This window comes from Panulirus ornatus, chromosome 5 (genome assembly GCF_036320965.1).
Source record: "Panulirus ornatus isolate Po-2019 chromosome 5, ASM3632096v1, whole genome shotgun sequence".
Taxonomy (NCBI): Eukaryota; Metazoa; Arthropoda; class Malacostraca; order Decapoda; family Palinuridae; genus Panulirus; species Panulirus ornatus.
In genome coordinates this window covers 3,260,257-3,281,289 of record NC_092228.1, presented here as the reverse complement: position 1 = coordinate 3,281,289, position 21,033 = coordinate 3,260,257, and the positions used below count along the sequence as shown (strand labels likewise).

The window sequence follows — 21,033 nt, the reverse complement described above, 5'->3', positions numbered from 1 at the left end:
TTAGGTAAGCATACATGCATGTGTTATGGATAATGATCAGATTATCATGAAAAACAAATGTAGATTGTGGGAGGGGGCACTAAACACAGGTATGGTTCCATTTGACTGACGGAAACTTGTAACTTCGAACTTATGGATCAGCCACCATGAGGTGTGCCTCTCATCTACATGAAATCTTGAAAGGTCCATCAAATGCTGATAGTCTAAGGTCCAAATCAATCATAAACACCCATCTAACTCCATTCAAATAAGATGCCACAGTCACTATATCCAGCATGATCCTGCCCCCACAAAATAAACTAAAAGAAAATTTGACTTACCACCTCACTGACTAATTTTACATAACTTTCCTAGCATACCTGTAACATTCTTTATGAATTTCTCAAATTTACCATAAAGTGGGTCAACCTTGGCCAGAGTACCTCCTTGTTGAAGTCCTTTCTGCCAATGCTGATCCAACTGTCTCTGACTAGAACTGTGTATGTCATTACATTTGCTTCTACAGACTGTCTCACCAGTTTTAAACATTTGTAATGTACTGAAAAGTGACTTGTAATGAGTAACTTTTAGTGCGAGAAGTATGCATAACTGAGATTATACTAAAGTAGGTTGACTCAACAATTGCTTAAGGCACCATATACCTCCAGTTGAATCATACTAAATAGCACTATAAACCTGAAAAGCAGCAGGAAAATTCATACCACAACATTTTTTAATGATAAAAAAAGGAAACTAACAAGTGCTTGATGAGTGAGCAGAAGACAACTCTATCATTTGTTGGATAATCAGGGAGAGAGAGAGAGAGTCTAATATAATTTGTTGGTGGACTCTGTGGAAAAGTTAAGAGCTTTGTTGTGCATTGTACACCAGTGGATAAATATCACTTTGAGGTTAAAAGGGGTGGGCAATATACTAAAATGTCTATCCAAATCATACACTTTAACCATGAGCACAGTTAGACATCTCAAATCCGGTGTATGAAAAACTAGTACCTCCCAAAACCTAGCTATGGCTAAGGTTAATTCTTTAGATTCATGGAGCAAATTCCATCATTCAACAAGCAATAATGAACATGTATAGGATCAAGGCAAAGCCATTCAAAGAAAAACTTATTTACATGAAACAAGTAACACTAGAAGAACTGCATAATTACTCATCAATTCCTCAAATGTGTCCAAGTACAGCAATTCTAACCCCTTCACTAAGCATCTTGCCCATTCCTGAGCCTGAGCCAAGTTTTGATAACCCTTCAAACACAATGGCACAAACTCCTGCGATACTAAAAATTAATAATCTGCCTCCTGTCTCTCCAGGAGCATCAACCTTATTAAGGCAAGATGACACTCATGATTACTTACCTTTAACCTCAGCTGGGGCAGATGCCACCAACATAATTTCAAAAGTAATCACTTGTTGTTATTTTCGTCTATATAGTAACAAAAACCAATACGAAATTTTGGGAAGTACACTATATAATTATGGTTGTAATGTTGCTTAAAGCTTACATGAACTTACTAACTGGGAAAAGAAAACTCCAAAAGTTGTTATAATTTATTCAATCTGCTATCAGGTCCCCTTGGCATAACAGGTATTTAAAATCCAGAAAATTCCAAAACCTGGCAATTACTTGGCCCCAAGGTTGCCGGATTTGAGATGTTCTAATGTAACAGTGTCTTCAGCTCACTTACAGGCATGGGAGAAAATAAAATAACTGCATAAATAAAATAAAATATATAAAATACACTATGCATATGCAATTCTCTATCTTATCTCTGGGGAAGGAATTAGAGTCAACATGCCATTTCACTTATTTTCATATATTTCTTAGGAATTTCTAATAATTTTCAATACTTGGAGTACATTCTAGATCCATATATCAAAAAAGTTGTAGCCATCCACTGTCACCTAAAAAGATATTCTCTTTAAACTCATTCATGCAATGTCACATCCAGTTACCTGTGACAAACATATTTCTATCACTAGCAAAGCAGACACTACCAGGAAGCACGTCTGTGGTCCTTGGGATACACCAGACACCAATGAAGAGTGAAAGATGAAAATGATGGGTAACACCTTCCATGAAAAGAAACCCTTACTGGGTGATAACTTTAGTGTCAGACACCCTCAGGGGGTGACACCTTTTGCATGTGACATCCGCAGTTGTAGACAACACCCTTAAGGAGTTTTGATGACCAACACCCTCATGAATAATATCCCTAGCTGATACCCTTTGTGAATGAAACTCATTGGCAAACATCCTTGCGAATGATAATTTTAGTGGCAGACATCACAATGGATGACATTGTTAGTGGTATAAATCCTCAGTTGGTGACAACAATGGTGGATGATGCACTCACTATGAGACTCAGAGTTACATCCCTCAGTAGATGACACTCATGTTGATATGACTAACACCCATGTTGGGATGCACCCTGACTAACTGACTTTCTGACTGGGTGACTCCCTTACAAAAACACTGCTAATGAAGGCTTACTAAAATTAAAAGTTTACATGAGATAAAAACTTATGCTGTTGGATACCAACAGCCCATTCATCCTATGTTGTGAGCATTGTTTCAAATATTTCCGTCAATAGCATGGGGATCTTCCTAGCATTATGACAAAAGGTATGCAATGAAGAAACTCCACCATGTGATTAATGATGCAAGTAACTTCATATATGTCATGATTTTCATCAGAAGTACACAAAGATAATACCAAAACCACTGCAAGACTAAGCATTTTGACTATCATCTCATGATCTGCAGAATAGTGGTCATAAATCAACTCTCATAACTATTCTGATTAATAAAAAACATTTCATGACAACCACAACTATCAATTTATCATGTTAAACATATTCTACCTCAATTTTGCATCCAATGAATGCTAAGAAATATTGTGGTACACTTATATTTTGTGGGTGGTCCAGAAACCTTCCTGAGTGAGTGTCATCACATTGGTCATGTCTTGTGCTCATCTCAATGCACTGGCAACACAAAGAAAACTTAAAAATGCTATTTAATAAAGCTTTTGATAAACAGATAAATGGCCATAGATCAAAATTCAAAGATATTCAGAAAACATGCGGCATCAACACAACTAACGAATGAGGCAGGCCACACACAGTCTAGCAGGCCCAATACAGTCATGGTGGCAGAATGCACCACACTTCATGCATATGATCATTGCCTTCATGTTACAAGGGCAACCGTCTTCACTGGTGTCACTCTTTCCTTGAGGTAGCACCATGTGCAACCCTTGATTCATGGGTGTCATCACTGCTGCCATGCCATTCATGCCTGCATTTGGAGTCATCTGATGCATGTTATTCATAGGTTGCATGTTGTTCATTGACTGCATGTTGCTCATGTGTTGCATGTTGTTCATCATCATACGCATACTAGGTCTCATAGGTATGCCTGAGTGTTGCGAAGGTGGTGGTTGCAGTGTTGTCTGTTGGTGCTGGTGCGGCTGTGAATATGATGTTGTAGTGGGGCTGCTGGCTATGTTCTGCAAGGGAGTTGATGTGATGGAACCTGATGACATCATTCCGCTCTGCTGCCCAAATTCACCCATACCATTCAATGTTGGTCGTAAAGAAGCGTTTGAAGTGTTGACGACGGGTGGGTAGTCGCCACTGTGGGTATCATGACAGCTATATGATGAGCTTTCAATATGATGAGACGCCCCAGCCCGTGTCGTGACGAGTTGGTCACTGTCACAGCTACTTACACCTGAACTGGGGTCACCTTCGGATAAAAAATGTTGTCCAGTAGATGTAAGGATGGCGGCAGGCGATCCCTGAGCATTACTAGTCTGCACAACTATTCTGGGTCCGACACTAGAAGGTCGCGGAGAAAGTGCAACCATAACCCCACTCTTATTGGGTGGGGCACTGGCCGCTCTAGGGGGATGTTGCTGCTGCTGCTGTTGGCTGTTATCAATGCCACCACCACAGTCACCATTTAGACTTGTTAGACTGCTGAGCCTCACCAACTGTATACCAGACACTGGCATCCTCACGACTATGGATTTACCTGCAGTAGCTGGGCGCAGGATGGTGATGGGTCGTGGTGATGCTGCTGGAGGAGCCATGCTGCCTTCACACGCCTCAGACTATAAATAAAGAATAAAGAAGTAAAAAAATTAAAACTTTACACATGAACATAAATATGTGAACTTTGAATGTATGCAAGTTGCAACAGGAATCATACGTTTCACATAATGAAATTTATAAGTATAAAAGGACTCTGGTGTTTCAAGAAATAATCAATTTCTCTACTGATCATTCAAGCCACTCAAACTGCATATAAGGTGGCTAAAGTGTGTACTGCAACTAGCTTAAGCATAACACAAACAGGCTTTGGTACAAATGACTACCTCATTCACAGTCTTTGCCCATATTTCACCCTAACTCCTTCACAAATCTATAGTTTAGTATATCACAAAACTCTATATTGATTTCAATTTCTTCATTAATGACTTCAATATTCCGTCTGTCAAAATACAAACATTAATTTGACCCACATCTACATAGTAAGCCATTCTTTGCCATTTCAGAAGGATGGCCCAGACACTCTCCAGACAACAACTACCTCTTTCCATTATTTTGAGAGAGAGAGAGAGAGAGAGTCTATCTTCCTAATGTCGGCTCTCTTTGGGAACACCCTCAAGGAGGTGGCCTGGCAAAGTGTCTCCATAACTGTTGAATACCAGTACTGCACAAGCATACACCATGATGAAAAGTCCCCTCTGACAACTGTTTCATTGACTGTAACTTTTCACACCAAAGGAGGCCATCATTTCAAACTACTAGTAGTGGTGCTGCCTTAGAGCTGCAGGAGCTTCTGAAAATAAATCCTGCTTAACACCAGGTGCCTTTCTTTGAAAGGGACCCAAGGGAAACTATGAATAAAAAAAAACATACAAATGAAAATGGATTAAAGGATGAAAGTAAGACCATTTGACCTCCAAAGCACCTGCATATAAAATATGCCTATGTTCTTTATAATTCTGCAACACTCATCATTTACTTTAACATTTTCTAACAAAGTGAAACAACACCATAATTTCATTATAATATCAATTACACCCATGCCCAAAACACTTTTTCATAATAATCATCTACCTCCTCAGCAGGTGCAACATTTGCCCTACTTCAAATCTTCATACATTTAAAACACCTCAAAACTTCATACATTTACAACACCTTTCTCCTCATCTATACCATTTTTTCAGTGCATTACACATGACAGCTAAAGAGTGAGTGTGAACAAATGTGGCCTCTTTTGTCTTTTCCTGGCGCTACCTTGCTGAAAGTGGGGAAATGCTATTTCACGTGGGACAGTGTAGCAACAGAAATGGACGAAGACAAGAAAGTATGAATATGTTCATGTGTATGTATGTCTGGGTATGCATATGTATGTATATGTTATGTATATGTATGCATATGCGCTTGTATGGACATTTATGTATATATATGTGTATGTGAGTGGATGGGCCATTCTTCGTCTGTTTCCTGGCACTACCTTGCTGACGTGGGAAACAGTGATTAAGTATCATAATGATAATAATAATAACAATAATAATAAAAATATTAATAATATATTTCTTTTTTCCATACATATTCACCGTTTCCTGCATTAGTGAGGTAGCATTATGAAGAGGACTGAGTCTTAAGAGGGAATATCCTCACTTGGCCTGGATGTGGATAGGGAGCTGTGTTTTGGTGCATTACACATGACTGCTTGAGACTGAGTGTGAACGAACATGGCCTTTTGTCTGTTTTCCTGGTGCTAACTCGCTGAAGCAGGGATAGCGACGCTGTTTTTCTGTGGGCCGGGTTAGCAACAGGAATGAATGAAGGCAAGCAAGCATGAATATGTACATGTGTATGTATATGTGGGTGTTCATATTTTTTTTTTTTCCCGCTGTCTCCCGCGTTTGCGAGGTAGCGCAAGGAAACAGACAAAAAGAAATGGCCCAACCCACCCCCATACACATGTATATACATACGTCCACACATGCAAATATACAATACCTACACAGCTTTCCATGGTTTACCCCAGACGCTTCACATGCCCTGATTCAATCCACTGACAGCACGTCAACCCCGGTATACCACATCGATCCAATTCACTCTATTCCTTGCCCTCCTTTCACCCTCCTGCATGTTCAGGCCTCGATCACACAAAATCTTTTTCACTCCATCTTTCCACCTCCAATTTGGTCTCCCACTTCTCCTCATTCCCTCCATCTCCGACACATATATCCTCTTGGTCAATCTTTCCTCACTCATTCTCTCCATGTGCCCAAACCATTTCAAAACACCCTCTTCTGCTCTCTCAACCACGCTCTTTTTATTTCCACACATCTCTCTTACCCTTACGTTACTTACTCGATCAAACCACCTCACACCACACATTGTCCTCAAACATCTCATTTCCAGCACATCCATCCTCCTGCGCACAACTCTATCCATAGCCCACGCCTCGCAACCATACAACATTGTTGGAACCACTACTCCTTCAAACATACCCATTTTTGCTTTCCGAGATAATGTTCTTGACTTCCACACATTCTTCAAGGCTCCCAGGATTTTCGCCCCCTCCCCCACCCTATGATCCATTTCCACTTCCATGGTTCCATCCGCTGCCAGATTATATGGGAGGGTATTGATTGAGAAGGTGAAGGCATTTACAGAGCATCAGATTGGGGAAGAGCAGTGTGGTTTCAGAAGTGGTAGAGGATGTGTGGATCAGGTGTTTGGTTTGAAGAATGTATGTGAGAAATACTTAGAAAAGCAAATGGATTTGTATGTAGCATTTATGGATCTGGAGAAGGCATATGATAGAGTTGATAGAGATGCTCTGTGGAAGGTATTAAGAATATATGGTGTGGGAGGAAAGTTGTTAGAAGCAGTGAAAAGTTTTTATCGAGGATGTAAGGCATGTGTACGTGTAGGAAGAGAGGAGAGTGATTGGTTCTCAGTGAATGTAGGTTTGCGGCAGGGGTGTGTGATGTCTCCATGGTTGTTTAATTTGTTTATGGATGGGGTTGTAAGGGAGGTGAATGCAAGAGTTTTGGAAAGAGGGGCAAGTATGAAGTCTGTTGGGGATGAGAGAGCTTGGGAAGCGAGTCAGTTGTTGTTCGCTGATGATACAGCGCTGGTGGCTGATTCATGTGAGAAACTGCAGAAGCTGGTGACTGAGTTTGGTAAAGTGTGTGAAAGAAGAAAGTTAAGAGTAAATGTGAATAAGAGCAAGGTTATTAGGTACAGTAGGGTTGAGGGTCAAGTCAATTGGGAGGTAAGTTTGAATGGAGCAAAACTGGAGGAAGTAAAGTGTTTTAATATCTGGGAGTGGATCTGGCAGCGGATGGAAACATGGAAGCGGAAGTGGATCATAGGGTGGGGGAGGGGGCAAAAATCCTGGGAGCCTTGAAGAATGTGTGGAAGTCGAGAACATTATCTTGGAAAGCAAAAGTGGGTATGTTTGAAGGAATAGTGGTTCCAACAATGTTGTATGGTTGCGAGGCGTGGGCTATGGATATAGAGTTGTGCGCAGGAGGATGGATGTGCTGCAAATGAGATGTTTGAGGACAATGTGTGGTGTGAGGTGGTTTGATTGAGTAAGTAACGTAAGGGTAAGAGAGATGTGTGGAAATAAAAAGAGCGTGGTTGAGAGAGCAGAAGAGGGTGTTTTGAAATGGTTTGGTCACATGGAGAGAATGAGTGAGGAAAGATTGACCAAGAGGATATACGTGTCGGAGGTGGAGGGAACGAGGAGAAGTGGGAGACCAAATTGGAGGTGGAAAGATGGAGTGAAAAAGATTTTGTGTGATCGGGGCCTGAACATGCAGGAGGGTGAAAGGAGGGCAAGGAATAGAGTGAATTGGATCGATGTGGTATACCGGGGTTGACGTGCTGTCAGTGGATTGAATCAGGGCATGTGAAGCGTCTGGGGTAAACCATGGAAAGCTGTGTAGGTATGTATATTTGCGTGTGTGGACATATGTATATACATGTGTATGGGGGTGGGTTGGGCCATTTCTTTCGTCTGTTTCCTTGCGCTACCTCGCAAACACGGGAGACAGCGACAAAAAATATATATATATATATATATATATATATATATATATATATATATATATATATATATATATATATATATAGTGATGGGTTATAGTGATGGGTGATTTGAATGCAAAGGTGAGTAATGTGGCAGTTGAGGGAATAATTGGTATGCATGGGGTGTTCAGTGTTGTAAATGGAAATGGTGAAGAGCTTGTAGATTTATGTGCTGAAAAAGGACTGATGATTGGGAATACCTGGTTTAAAAAGCGAGATATACATAAGTATACTTATGTAAGTAGGAGAGATGGCCAGAGAGCGTTATTGGATTACGTGTTAATTGACAGGCGTGCGAAAGAGAGACTTTTGGATGTTAATGTGCTGAGAGGTGCAACTGGAGGGTTGTCTGATCATTATCTTGTGGAGGCTAAGGTGAAGATTAGTATGGGTTTTCAGAAAAGAGGAGTGAATGTTGGGGTGAAGAAGGTGGTGAGAATAAGTGAGCTTGGGAAGGAGACCTGTGTGGGGAAGTACCAGGAGAGACTGTGTACAGAATGGAAAAAGGTGAGAACAATGGAAGTAAGGGGAGTGGGGGAGGAATGGGATGTATTTAGGGAATCAGTGATGGATTGCGCAAAAGATGCTTGTGGCATGAGAAGAGTGGGAGGTGGGCTGTTTAGAAAGGGTAGTGAGTGGTGGGATGAAGAAGTAAGAGTATTAGTGAAAGAGAAGAGAGAGGCATTTGGACGATTTTTGCAGGGAAAAAATGCAATTGAGTGGGAGAAGTATAAAAGAAAGAGACAGGAGGTCAAGAGAAAGGTGCAAGAGGTGAAAAAAAGGGCAAATGAGAGTTGGGGTGAGAGACTATCAGTAAATTTTAGGGAGAATAAAAAGATGTTCTGGAAGGAGGTAAATAGGGTGCGTAAGACAAGGGAGCAAATGGGAACTTCAGTGAAGGGCGTAAATGGGGAGGTGATAACAAGTAGTGGTGATGTGAGAAGGAGATGGAATGAGTATTTTGAAGGTTTGTTGAATGTGTCTGATGACAGAGTGGCAGATATAGGGTGTTTTGGTCGAGGTGGTGTGCAAAGTGAGAGGGTTAGGGAAAATGATTTGGTAAACAGAGAAGAGGTAGTAAAAGCTTTGCGGAAGATGAAAGCCGGCAAGGCAGCAGGTTTGGATGGTATTGCAGTGGAATTTATTAAAAAAGGGGGTGACTGTATTGTTGACTGGTTGGTAAGGTTATTTAATGTATGTATGACTCATGGTGAGGTGCCTGAGGATTGGCGGAATGCGTGCATAGTGCCATTGTACAAAGGCAAAGGGGATAAGAGTGAGTGCTCAAATTACAGAGGTATAAGTTTGTTGAGTATTCCTGGTAAATTATATGGGAGGGTATTGATTGAGAGGGTGAAGGCATGTACAGAGCATCAGATTGGGGAAGAGCAGTGCGGTTTCAGAAGTGGTAGAGGATGTGTGGATCAGGTGTTTGCTTTGAAGAATGTATGTGAGAAATACTTAGAAAAGCAAATGGATTTGTATGTAGCATTTATGGATCTGGAGAAGGCATATGATAGAGTTGATAGAGATGCTCTGTGGAAGGTATTAAGAATATATGGTGTGGGAGGCAAGTTGTTAGAAGCAGTGAAAAGTTTTTATCGAGGATGTAAGGCATGTGTACGTGTAGGAAGAGAGGAAAGTGAATGGTTCTCAGTGAATGTAGGTTTGCGGCAGGGGTGTGTGATGTCTCCATGGTTGTTTAATTTGTTTATGGATGGGGTTGTTAGGGAGGTGAATGCAAGAGTCCTGGAAAGAGGGGCAAGTATGAAGTCTGTTGGGGATGAGAGAGCCTGGGAAGTGAGTCAGTTGTTGTTCGCTGATGATACAGCGCTGGTGGCTGATTCATGTGAGAAACTGCAGAAGCTGGTGACTGAGTTTGGTAAAGTGTGTGGAAGAAGAAAGTTAAGAGTAAATGTGAATAAGAGCAAGGTTATTAGGTACAGTAGGGTTGAGGGTCAAGTCAATTGGGAGGTAAGTTTGAATGGAGAAAAACTGGAGGAAGTGAAGTGTTTTAGATATCTGGGAGTGGATCTGTCAGCGGATGGAACCATGGAAGCGGAAGTGGATCATAGGGTGGGGGAGGGGGCGAAAATTTTGGGAGCCTTGAAAAATGTGTGGAAGTCGAGAACATTATCTCGGAAAGCAAAAATGGGTATGTTTGAAGGAATAGTGGTTCCAACAATGTTGTATGGTTGCGAGGCGTGGGCTATGGATAGAGTTGTGCGCAGGAGGATGGATGTGCTGGAAATGAGATGTTTGAGGACAATGTGTGGTGTGAGGTGGTTTGATCGAGTAAGTAACGTAAGGGTAAGAGAGATGTGTGGAAATAAAAAGAGCGTGGTTGAGAGAGCAGAAGAGGGTGTTTTGAAATGGTTTGGGCACATGGAGAGAATGAGTGAGGAAAGATTGACCAAGAGGATATATGTGTCGGAGGTGGAGGGAACGAGGAGAAGAGGGAGACCAAATTGGAGGTGGAAAGATGGAGTGAAAAAGATTTTGTGTGATCGGGGCCTGAACATGCAGGAGGGTGTAAGGAGGGCAAGGAATAGAGTGAATTGGAGCGATGTGGTATATAGGGGTTGACGTGCTGTCAGTGGAGTGAATCAAGGCATGTGAGGCGTCTGGGGTGGACCATGGAAAGCTGTGTAGGTATGTATACACGTGTGTGGACATGTGTATGTACATGTGTATGGGGGGGGGGGGGGGGGGGGGGGGTTGGGCCATTTCTTTCGTCTGTTTCCTTGCGCTACCTCGCAGACGCGGGAGACAGCGACAAAGTATAAAAAAAAAAAAAAAAAAAAAAAAATATATATATATGTGAGTATGTGTGTGTGTGTGTGTGTACATGAGTGGATGGGCCATTCTTCGTCTGTTTCCTGGCATTACCTCGCTGATGTGGGAAACAGCGATCATGTACAATACATAAATAAATATTATACATTTTTGATATATATTTGCTGGAAACCTTCTTGTATTTCTATTTGTAAAGGAGGAAACAGAAGAAGGAGCCAAGTGGGGAGTGCTCATCCTCCTCGAAGGCTCAGACTGGGGTGCCTGAATGTGTGTGGATGTAACCAAGATAAGAAGAAAGGAGAGATAGGTAGTATGTTTGAGGAAAGAATCCTGGACGTTCTGGCTTTGAGTAAAACAAAGCTCAAAGGTAAAGGGGAAGAATGCTTTGGAAACATCTTTTGAGTACAATCAGGCGATGGTAAGTGGACAAGAGCTAAGGAAGGCGTAGCACTACTTCTGAAGCAGGTGTGGGAGTGTTTGGAAGGAGTAGCACTACTCCTGAAGCAGGTGTGGGAGTGTGTGACAGAATGTAAGGAAGTAAATTCTAGACTGATGTGAGTAAAACTGAAAGTGCATGGAGAGAGAGAGATGGGTCATTATTGATGCTTATGCACCTGGTCAAGAGAAGAAAGATCTTGAGAGACAAGTGTTTTGGGAGCACCTGAGAGAATGAATCAGCAGTTTTAGTGCACGAGACCCAAGTATTAGTGATGGGTGATTTAAATGCGAAGGTGAGTAATGTGGCAGTTGAGGGTATGATTGGTGTACATGGGGTATTCAGTGTTGTGAATGGAAATGGTGAAGAGCTTATGGATTTGTGTGCTGAAAAAGACTGGTGATTGGATTTTTTTTTTTTTTTTTTTTTTTTTTTTTTTTTTTTTTTTTTTTTATACTTTGTCGCTGTCTCCCGCGTTTGCGAGGTAGCATGTGAGTAGGAGAGATGGTCAAAGGGCAGAATTATATTACATTTTGATTTATAGACATGTAAAAGAGAGACTTTTGGATGTTAATATGCTGAGAAGGGCAGCTGGTGGGATGTCTGATCACTATTTTGTGGAGGTGAAGGTGAAGATTTGTAGAGGTTTTCAAAAAAGAAGAGAAAATGTCCGGGAGGAGAGAGTGGTGAGAGTAAGTGAGCTTGGAAAGGTGACTTATGTGAGGAAGTTCCATAAGAAATTGAGTGTAGAATGGCAAAAGGCGAGAGCAAATGATGTGAGGGGAGTGGGTGTATTGGATGTAATTAGGGAAGCAGTGATGGCATGTGCAAAAGATGCATGTGGCATGAGAAAGGTGGGAGGTGGGCAGATTAGAAAGGGTAGCGAGTGATGGGATGAAGTAAAGTTGTTAGTGAAAGAGAAAAGAGGTATTTGGACAATACTTGCAAGGAAGGAGTGCGAATGACTCGAAGATGTACTCAAGAAAGCGGCAGGAGGTCAAGAGGATGGTGCAAGGGTTGAAAAAAAAGAGGGCAAATGAGAGTTGGGGTGATGAAGTATCATTCAACTTTGGGGAGAATAAAAAGATCTGGAAGAAGGTAAATAATGTACATAAGACAAGAGAACAAATGGGAATATCAGTGAAGGGGGCAAGGAGGGAAGTGATAAAAGGCAGTGATGAAGTGAGGAGATGGAGCAAGTATTTTAAAGGTTTGTCGAATGTGTCTGAGGATAGAGAGGCAGATGTAGAGTGTTTTGGCTGGGGTGGTGTGTGATGTGAGAGAGTCAGGGAGAGTGGTTTGGTGAAGAGAGAAGAGGTGGTGAAAGCCTTGCAGAAGATGAAACCTGGCAAGGAGGAGGGTTTGGATGGTTTTGCAGTTGAATTCATTAAGAAAGGGGGTGACTGTGTTGTTGATTTGTTGGTAAGGATATTCATTGTACGTATAGATCATGGTGAAGTGCCTGAGGATTCGTGGAATGCATGTCTAGTGTTACTGCACAAAGGCAAAAGGGCTAAACGTGAGCATTCAAACTACAGAGGCATAAGTGCGAATATTCCTGGAAAATTGTATGGGAGGATATTGATTGAAAGGGTGAAGGCATGTACAGAGCATTAGATTGGGTAGGAGCAGTGGGGTTTTAGAAGTGGGAGAGGACGTGTTGATCGTGAGATTACTTTGAAGAATACATGAGAAATATTTAGAAAAACAGATGGATTTGTATATAGCATTCATGGATCTGGAGAAGGTATATGATAGGGTTGATAGAGATGCTATGTGGAAGGTCTCAGGAATATATGGTCAGGGAGGTAAGCTGCTAGAAGTAGTGATTTTTTATCAAGGGTGTAAGACGTGTTCGAATAGGAAGAGAGGAGAATGACTGGTTCCCAATGAAGGTTGGTCTGCAGCAGGGGTGTCTCATGTCCCCATGATTGTTCAATCTGTTTATGGATGGGGTGGTGAAGAAAGTAAATGCAAGAGTTTTGGAAAGAGGGGCGAGTATGCAGTCTGTTGGTGATGAGAGGGCCTGGGAAGTGGGTCAATTGTTGTTCGCTGGTGATACAGCAATGATGGCTGATTCGAGTGAGAAATTGCATAAGTTGTAGACTAGGTGTGGAAAAGTGTGTGAAAGGAGAAAGTTGAGGGTAAATATGAATACGAACAAGGTTATTAGGTTCAACAGGGTTGAGAGACAAATTAGTTTGGATGTAAGTTTGAATGGAGAAAAATTGGAGGAAGGAAGTGTTTTAGATATCTGGGAGGGGACTCGGCAGCAACTGGAACCATGGAAGCAGATGTGTGTGGTGGCCTACGGGGATGGATGAAGGCAGCAAGCGTGAATATGTACATGTGTATATATGTATATGTCTGTGTATGTATATGTATGTATACGTTGAAATGTATAGGTATGTATATGTGCGTGTGTGGGCATTTATGTATATACATGTGTATGTGGGTGAGTTGGGCCATTCTTTTGTCTGTTTCCTTGTGCTGCCTCGCTAACATGGGAGACGGTGATTAAGTATAACAAAAAAAAAAATGGAAAAAAATTTATGTACATGTATGGAAGTTTATGTATAAATATGTTTCCTGGCGCTACCTCGCTGATGCGGGAAACAGCAGTCAGGTATAATAAATAAAATATAAATATAGTATCTGTATATGTGTGTGTATATGAGTGGATGGGTCTTTCTACGTCTGTTTCCTGGCACTAACTCACTGATGCAGGAAACTGCAATCAAGTATAATACATGAATGAATAAATAATATATAAAACCACAACATCTGCTCACAGGTACATTTCCCTACTACAATTTCTTTAAGCATCCGCTATTCACTCGCACTCACAACTCTTCTTGTAAAGCCTGTTTTATCACAATACTCTCCTGGAGACATACCCACTAACAAAAATGATAGGGCGGGCTATGCGTGCTGTTTTTAGCAAAGGGGTGAAATTGAAGGGTAGCATTGATATATAGCGTACATGGATTTGATAGAAGGGAAAACCAATGTGGCAGATTGTTAACGGAGTATTTTACTTATTACGGGTAAAGAATTTGTGCTAGGAGTATAGGACTAAAGGACACGGGTAATGAGGGGTGTGAGAGGGTGGAATAGGGAATAGGATGTTTCTGAAGAAATGTTGTAGTGAAAATGGGCGGACAAAATATAGGTGTTGTTGTAGCGCAGATGGCGGGAAGTGAAAGTATTGGAAACACAAAAACAAGTGATGTTATAAAATGGGATTTGGCTTGGAGTGTACAATGGGAGATGTTATGGTTGGGAACAAGAAATGGGATTGGAGATTATTTGGGACTGTCCATTAAATTATAATGGCTCGGGAGACGTTAGTTGAGCCGCGGGCTTTATGGAGGATTAAGGTTTGAACTTTTATATATGTAAGGATAATTTAATAGCAGTGGGAGGTCGGTTTTTTTTTTTTTTTTTTCTTTTTTTTTGGATAGAGATTTAGGTTTTAGATGTATGCAGCGTAAGGGTTTTTTGGATATATTTTAAACCGTATGGAACTGGAGGAGAAATATTAGGGGAAATAAACGAGGTAATTATATTTATCACAGGTATGTGTTGTAGGAGGACCAATGGTTAGGATTTTAAGGAAGCTTGGGTTATTAGTAACGTGATCGGATGCGTCTGTGTAGACAGGGATAACAAGAAATACCGAGAGGATGGGTTGGGGAGAAACGGATATGGTTTTTTGCGATTGTTCGAAGAATATGTTAGAAAAGTATGTAACTGGTTTTGTGGTAACTTATTATAGTTAAGGTACAAACATAAAAGACCTAAGTCTAGTAGGTTAAACAGACTAGAAAATGTTCGTATAGTGGGTAAGGAGTATAGGGAGTTTGGAACCCGATGGTATGCTTGGACGCTTGATCACTCGAAGTATATTGTTGTTAGATGTCTAGTCAGGCAGTGTGTGGGTCAGGCTTGTGTGGGTATGTAAGTGCACTGCCAGTTTACTCTCTTTTACAGTTACTTTTATCTAACCCCCCCCCCCCCCCCCCCCCCCCCCCCTTTGTCTCAAGGCTGTCTTAGCTATACATATAAACATTTGCAAAACTTGACAAGTACTTTTTTGTGAAACAATTATAAAACTACATTAAAATGCAAAGCCAAGACAAATATCAGCATTTGCAAGACCTTCAATAGAAAAATCAACAAATGATCAGGAAATAACAAGAAAAAGACAGCATACTTATATAAGAATTGCACCAATGTTTTTCACATGCACATCAGACATAACAGCTTAAATTTCTAACAAAATAATTCTCTATCTTAACTGGAAATTTATGACTCATCTTCTCATAGTTTTGAAGGAACAATGATCTTTACAATGCACTAGCTTTGTTTTCATGTACAGTGTTCACTGTTCTGTATCATCATGTTCTGAGCTGTCTTCATTACGTGTTACCATATGCTTGTTGATGTGTTGTGCTTCACTGTCAACATGTGTTTCTAAACTTTCCTGCTGTGCCTTATATGCTTATTGAAAAGTCTAAATGATATAATATTCTGATTCTTTACTAAGTTCTTTACTGCATGTGTTGTGAGTATGCCCACATAATGTGCTGAGTTTGTGTGCTCCCATTTGTTGCTTTTTCCATATCAAGTGCAATGATGTCAAGTGTTATTATTAGCCTTCTTGTGTTGTCTTCATCATTCATTGTATAATTTGTTGTCTAAACATTCTGTTATGTGTTATCTTGATCCTGATTTATCTAGGTGTTCCTGTTACTACCATTTGTTTGTGCTATCTTCATAATACACTAACTCTCATCAGTTCATACAGATTTAGTCCAGACACTCATATCTTTGTTGCGAATGTCTTCTACTACATTCATGTCATCATCTTCAACTTGAGATGTGTTATGAGTGATGTCACTCTTAAAATGTTGTTTATATGCTTGCTGTATCTATTTGCTAGTTTGTGGTGCACTGTAACTGCATGCTGTCTTGTATGTTTGTGTAATATGTTATCCAAATTCTGTACTCAACTCTGTCAGTATGCTATTACATTATCTTGCATCTCTGTACAATATTCACAGACTGTACTTAGTCTGCTATGTTCATGTAGTGGTAAGGTGGTGTTTTATGCAATTTTGAGATGTGTTTGTGTTAAGTCTTGTCTTCATCTAAAATTTGAATGTTCTACTTCAGTCACAAACGGACAAGGTTCCTATGCTGTATGTATTCACTGTGTGACGTACTGTGCTTGACAGGTAACGTGTTCATGAACTACATTCCTGTATCATATTCATATATTGCTGGGTTCCTTACCTTCAACTGTGTGTGTGTGTGTGTGTGTGTGTGTGTACAAATCAGACATTACACAAAAACCAAGAGATGTACCCAGAGAGAAAGAAACCCTGCAAACACCTGAGTACCTACAACCAGAGTTTAACAAGAGGCAGGGCTAGAGCACAGCACTTAACACATGCCTAATTAATTAATACAACAGCCTCTCTTCATTGCCATGCAGAAGGAACAAGAACAGGGAGATCAAATTGGAGATGGAAGGATGGAGTGAAAAAGATTTTGAGCAATTGGGGGCTGAACATGCAGGAGGGTGAAACGAGTGAAACATGCACACAGGATTGAGTGAATTGAAACATTGTGGAATACAGGGGTCGATGTGCTGTCAATGAACCGAAACAGGGCACATGAAGCTTTCTGGATAAACCATGGAAAGTTCTGTGGGGCCTGGTTGTGAATCAGGAGCTGTGGCTTTGGTGCATTACTTATGACATCTAGAAAATGGATGTGAGCAAGGGGTGGCGATGCTGTTTGTTGTGGGGCAGGGTGGTGCTGGGAATGGATAAATGTGAGCAAGTATGAATGTGTACACATGTATATGTGTGTGTGTGTGTATATATATATATATATATATATATATATATATATATATATATATATATATATATATACACACAGTCAGTTGTTGTTCGCTGATGATACAGCGCTGGTGGCTGATTCATGTGAGAAACTGCAGAAGCTGGTGACTGAGTTTGGTAAAGTGTGTGAAAGAAGAAAGTTAAGAGTAAATGTGAATAAGAGCAAGGTTATTAGGTACAGTAGGGTTGAGGGTCAAGTCAATTGGGAGGTGAGTTTGAATGGAGAAAAACTGGATGAAGTGAAGTGTTTTAGATATCTGGGAGTGGATCTGGCAGCGGATGGAAACATGGAAGCGGAAGTGGATCATAGGGTGGGGGAGGGGGCGAAAATTCTGGGAGCCTTGAAGAATGTGTGGAAGTCGAGAACATTATCTCGGAAAGCAAAAATGGGTATGTTTGAAGGAATAGTGGTTCCAACAATGTTGTATGGTTGCGAGGCGTGGACTATGGATAGAGTTGTGCGCAGGAGGATGGATGTGCTGGAAATGAGATGTTTGAGGACAATGTGTGGTGTGAGGTGGTTTGATCGAGTAAGTAACGTAAGGGTAAGAGAGATGTGTGGAAATAAAAAGAGCGTGGTTCAGAGAGCAGAAGAGGGTGTTTTGAAATGGTTTGGTCACATGGAGAGAATGAGTGAGGAAAGATTGACCAAGAGGATATATGTGTCAGAGGTGGAGGGAACGAGGAGAAGAGGGAGACCAAATTGTAGGTGGAAAGATGAAGTGAAAAAGATTTTGTGTGATCGGGGCCTGAACATGCAGGAGGGTGAAAGGAGGGCAAAGAATAGAGTGAATTGGAGCGATGTGGTATACCGGGGTTGACGTGCTGTCAGTGGATTAAATCAAGGCATGTGTATGGGGGTGGGTTGGGCCATTTCTTTCATCTGTTTCCTTGCGCTACCTCGCAAACGCGGGAGACCGAAAAAAAAAAAAAAAAAAATTTTTTCTTTGTCGCGGTCTCCCGCGTTTGTGAGGTAGCGCAAGGAAACAGACAAAAAGAAATGGCCCAACCCACCCCCATACACATGTATATACATGCACGTCCACACACGCAAATATACATACCTACACAGCTTTCCATGGTTTACCCCAGACGCTTCACATGCCCTGATTCAATCCACTGACAGCATGTCAACCCTGGTATACCACATCGATCCAATTCACTCTATTCCTTGCCCGCCTTTCACCCTCCTGCATGTTCAGGCCCCGATCACTCAAAATCTTTTTCACTCCATCTTTCCACCTCCAATTTGGTCTCCCACTTCTCCTCATTCCCTCCACCTCCGACACATATATCCTCTTGGTCAATCTTTCCTCACTCATTCTCTCCATGTGACCAAACCATTTCAAAACACCCTCTTCTGCTCTCTCAACCACGCTCTTTTTATTTCCACACATCTCTCTTACCCTTACATTACTTACTCGATCAAACCACCTCACACCACACATTGTCCTCAAACATCTCATTTCCAGCACATCCATCCTCCTGCGCACAACTCTATCCACAGCCCACGCCTCGCAACCATACAACATTGTTGGAATCACTATTCCTTCAAACATACCCATTTTTGCTTTCCGAGATAATGTTCTCGACTTCCACTATCCTTCAAGGCTCCCAGGATTTTCGCCCCCTCCCCCACCCTATGATCCACTTCCGCTTCCATGGTTCCATCCGCTGCCAGATCCACTCCCAGATATCTAAAACACTTTACTTCCTCCAGTTTTTCTCCATTCAAACTTACCTCCCAATTGACTTGACCCTCAACCCTACTGTACCTAATAACCTTGCTCTTATTCACATTTACTCTTAACTTTCTTCTTTCACACACTTTACCAAACTCAGTCACCAGCTTCTGCAGTTTCTCACATGAATCCACCACCAGTGCTGTATCATCAGCAACAACAACTGACTCACTTCCCGAGCTCTCTCATCCACAACAGACTTCATACTTGCCCCTCTTTCCAAAACTCTTGCATTCACCTTCCTAACAACCCCATCCATAAACAAATTAAACAACCATGGAGACATCACACACCCCTGCCGCAAACCTACATTCACTTAGAACCAATCACTTTCCTCTCTTCCTACACGTACACATGCCTTACATCCTCGATAAAAACTTTTCACTGCTTCTAACAACTTGCCTCCCACATCATATATTCTTAATACCTTCCACAGAGCATCTCTATCAACTCTATCATATGCCTTCTCCAGATCCATAAATGCTACATACAAATCCATTTGCTTTTCTAAGTATTTCTCACATACATTCTTCAAAGCAAACACCTGATCCACACATCCTCTACCACTTCTGAAACCACACTGCTCTTCCCCAATCTGATGCTTTGTACATGCCTTCACCCTCTCAATCAATACCCTCCCATATAATTTACCAGGAATACTCAACAAACTTATGCCTCTGTAATTTGAGCACTCACTCTTATCCCCTTTGCCTTTATACAATGGCACTATGCACACATTCTGCCAATCCTCAGGCACCTCACCATGAGTCACACATACATTAAATAACCTTACCAACCAGTCAACAATACAGTCACCCCCTTTTTTAATAAATTCCACTGCAATACCATCCAAACCTGCTGCCTTGCCGGCTTTCATCTTCCGCAAAGCTTTTACTACCTCTTCTCTGTTTACCAAATCATTTTCCCTAACCCTCTCACTTTGCACACCACCTCGACCAAAACACCCTATATCTGCCACTCTATCATCAAACACATTCACCAGACCTTCAAAATACTCACTCCATCTCCTTCTCACATCACCACTACTTGTTATCACCTCCCCATTTGCGCCCTTCACTGAAGTTCCCATTTGCTCCCTTGTCTTACGCACTTTATTTACCTCCCTCCAGAACATCTTTTTATTCTCCCTAAAATTTAATGATACTCTCTCACCCCAACATGTATATATATATATACATGTATATGCGTATGAGAGTGGATGGGTCATTCTTCGTCTGTTTCCTGGAGCTACCTAACACAAAAACAGCAATCAAGTATAATGAATAAATATATATATGAAGATGAAATCGCACTTCAGTAGGAGTTTATATAATTCTATTCAACATGTAATTTTTCTATACATGTGGTATGACATGTTTCAAGGAGACATTCCACCTCATCAGGTGCCAGTACTTAACAAAGTTATCTAAATCTCAACATCACAACAGAGTATCGCCATCCAGCATCAACTAGTTCTCGTGAAACAACATACTGTTCATGACAGAGAAAATTCATCTGACATCTTTGAAGGTCAGGAACAAGAATGAAGGCACTGCAAGCCAACATTAAGCAACCATCAGCAGTTTACACCACTGCCAAGCAATTAAGTGAAATACGAGTTGATGGTTGCCTGGCAATAACTTACTTCCAAGATGTTACTTCACAGGCTTAAAAGAGCTGCTATAAGTTCTCTTAGTCCTCTGAATAAGTATCCACTACCTCATATGGTTTATGATGGGTGAAGTGACTGAATCCCAATGGATATCCCTCATTTTGGGGTTAAACAGTGTTTTAATCCCTTCTGATTTACCACTCTCATAATCCTATAGTGCTTTCTCCTTTGGTTAGAAATTAGAGGAGAAAAAAATAAGAGTTGGTTAGAATAAAATATGGACACATGGTGAAAACAATGATAAGCATATGGTGCATGCAAGGAAAAGATAACAAGTCCATCCCACTTGCTTCATTGTCATTAGATAAAACTTCAGTCTGGCAATCAAGGCAAAGATGCAGGATG

The 21,033-nt window shown here is 41.1% G+C and overlaps 1 protein-coding gene across 4 annotated transcripts in view; it reads right to left on the bottom strand.

Moving 5' to 3' along the window:
* Positions 1-1,539: 1,539 nt before the first annotated feature.
* Asx (Additional sex combs) overlaps positions 1,540-21,033 on the bottom strand; it is a 92,715-nt gene continuing 73,221 nt past the window's right edge. For 2 of the 4 annotated variants that reach the window (XM_071659322.1, XM_071659341.1), the window contains exon 11: positions 1,540-4,118. In XM_071659322.1, the coding sequence (XP_071515423.1) occupies positions 3,102-4,118 (1,017 nt within the window). In that variant the 3' untranslated portion in view covers positions 1,540-3,101. The remainder of the gene's footprint in view (positions 4,119-21,033) is intronic. The other 2 variants (XM_071659311.1, XM_071659332.1) reach the window with 2 other exon arrangements.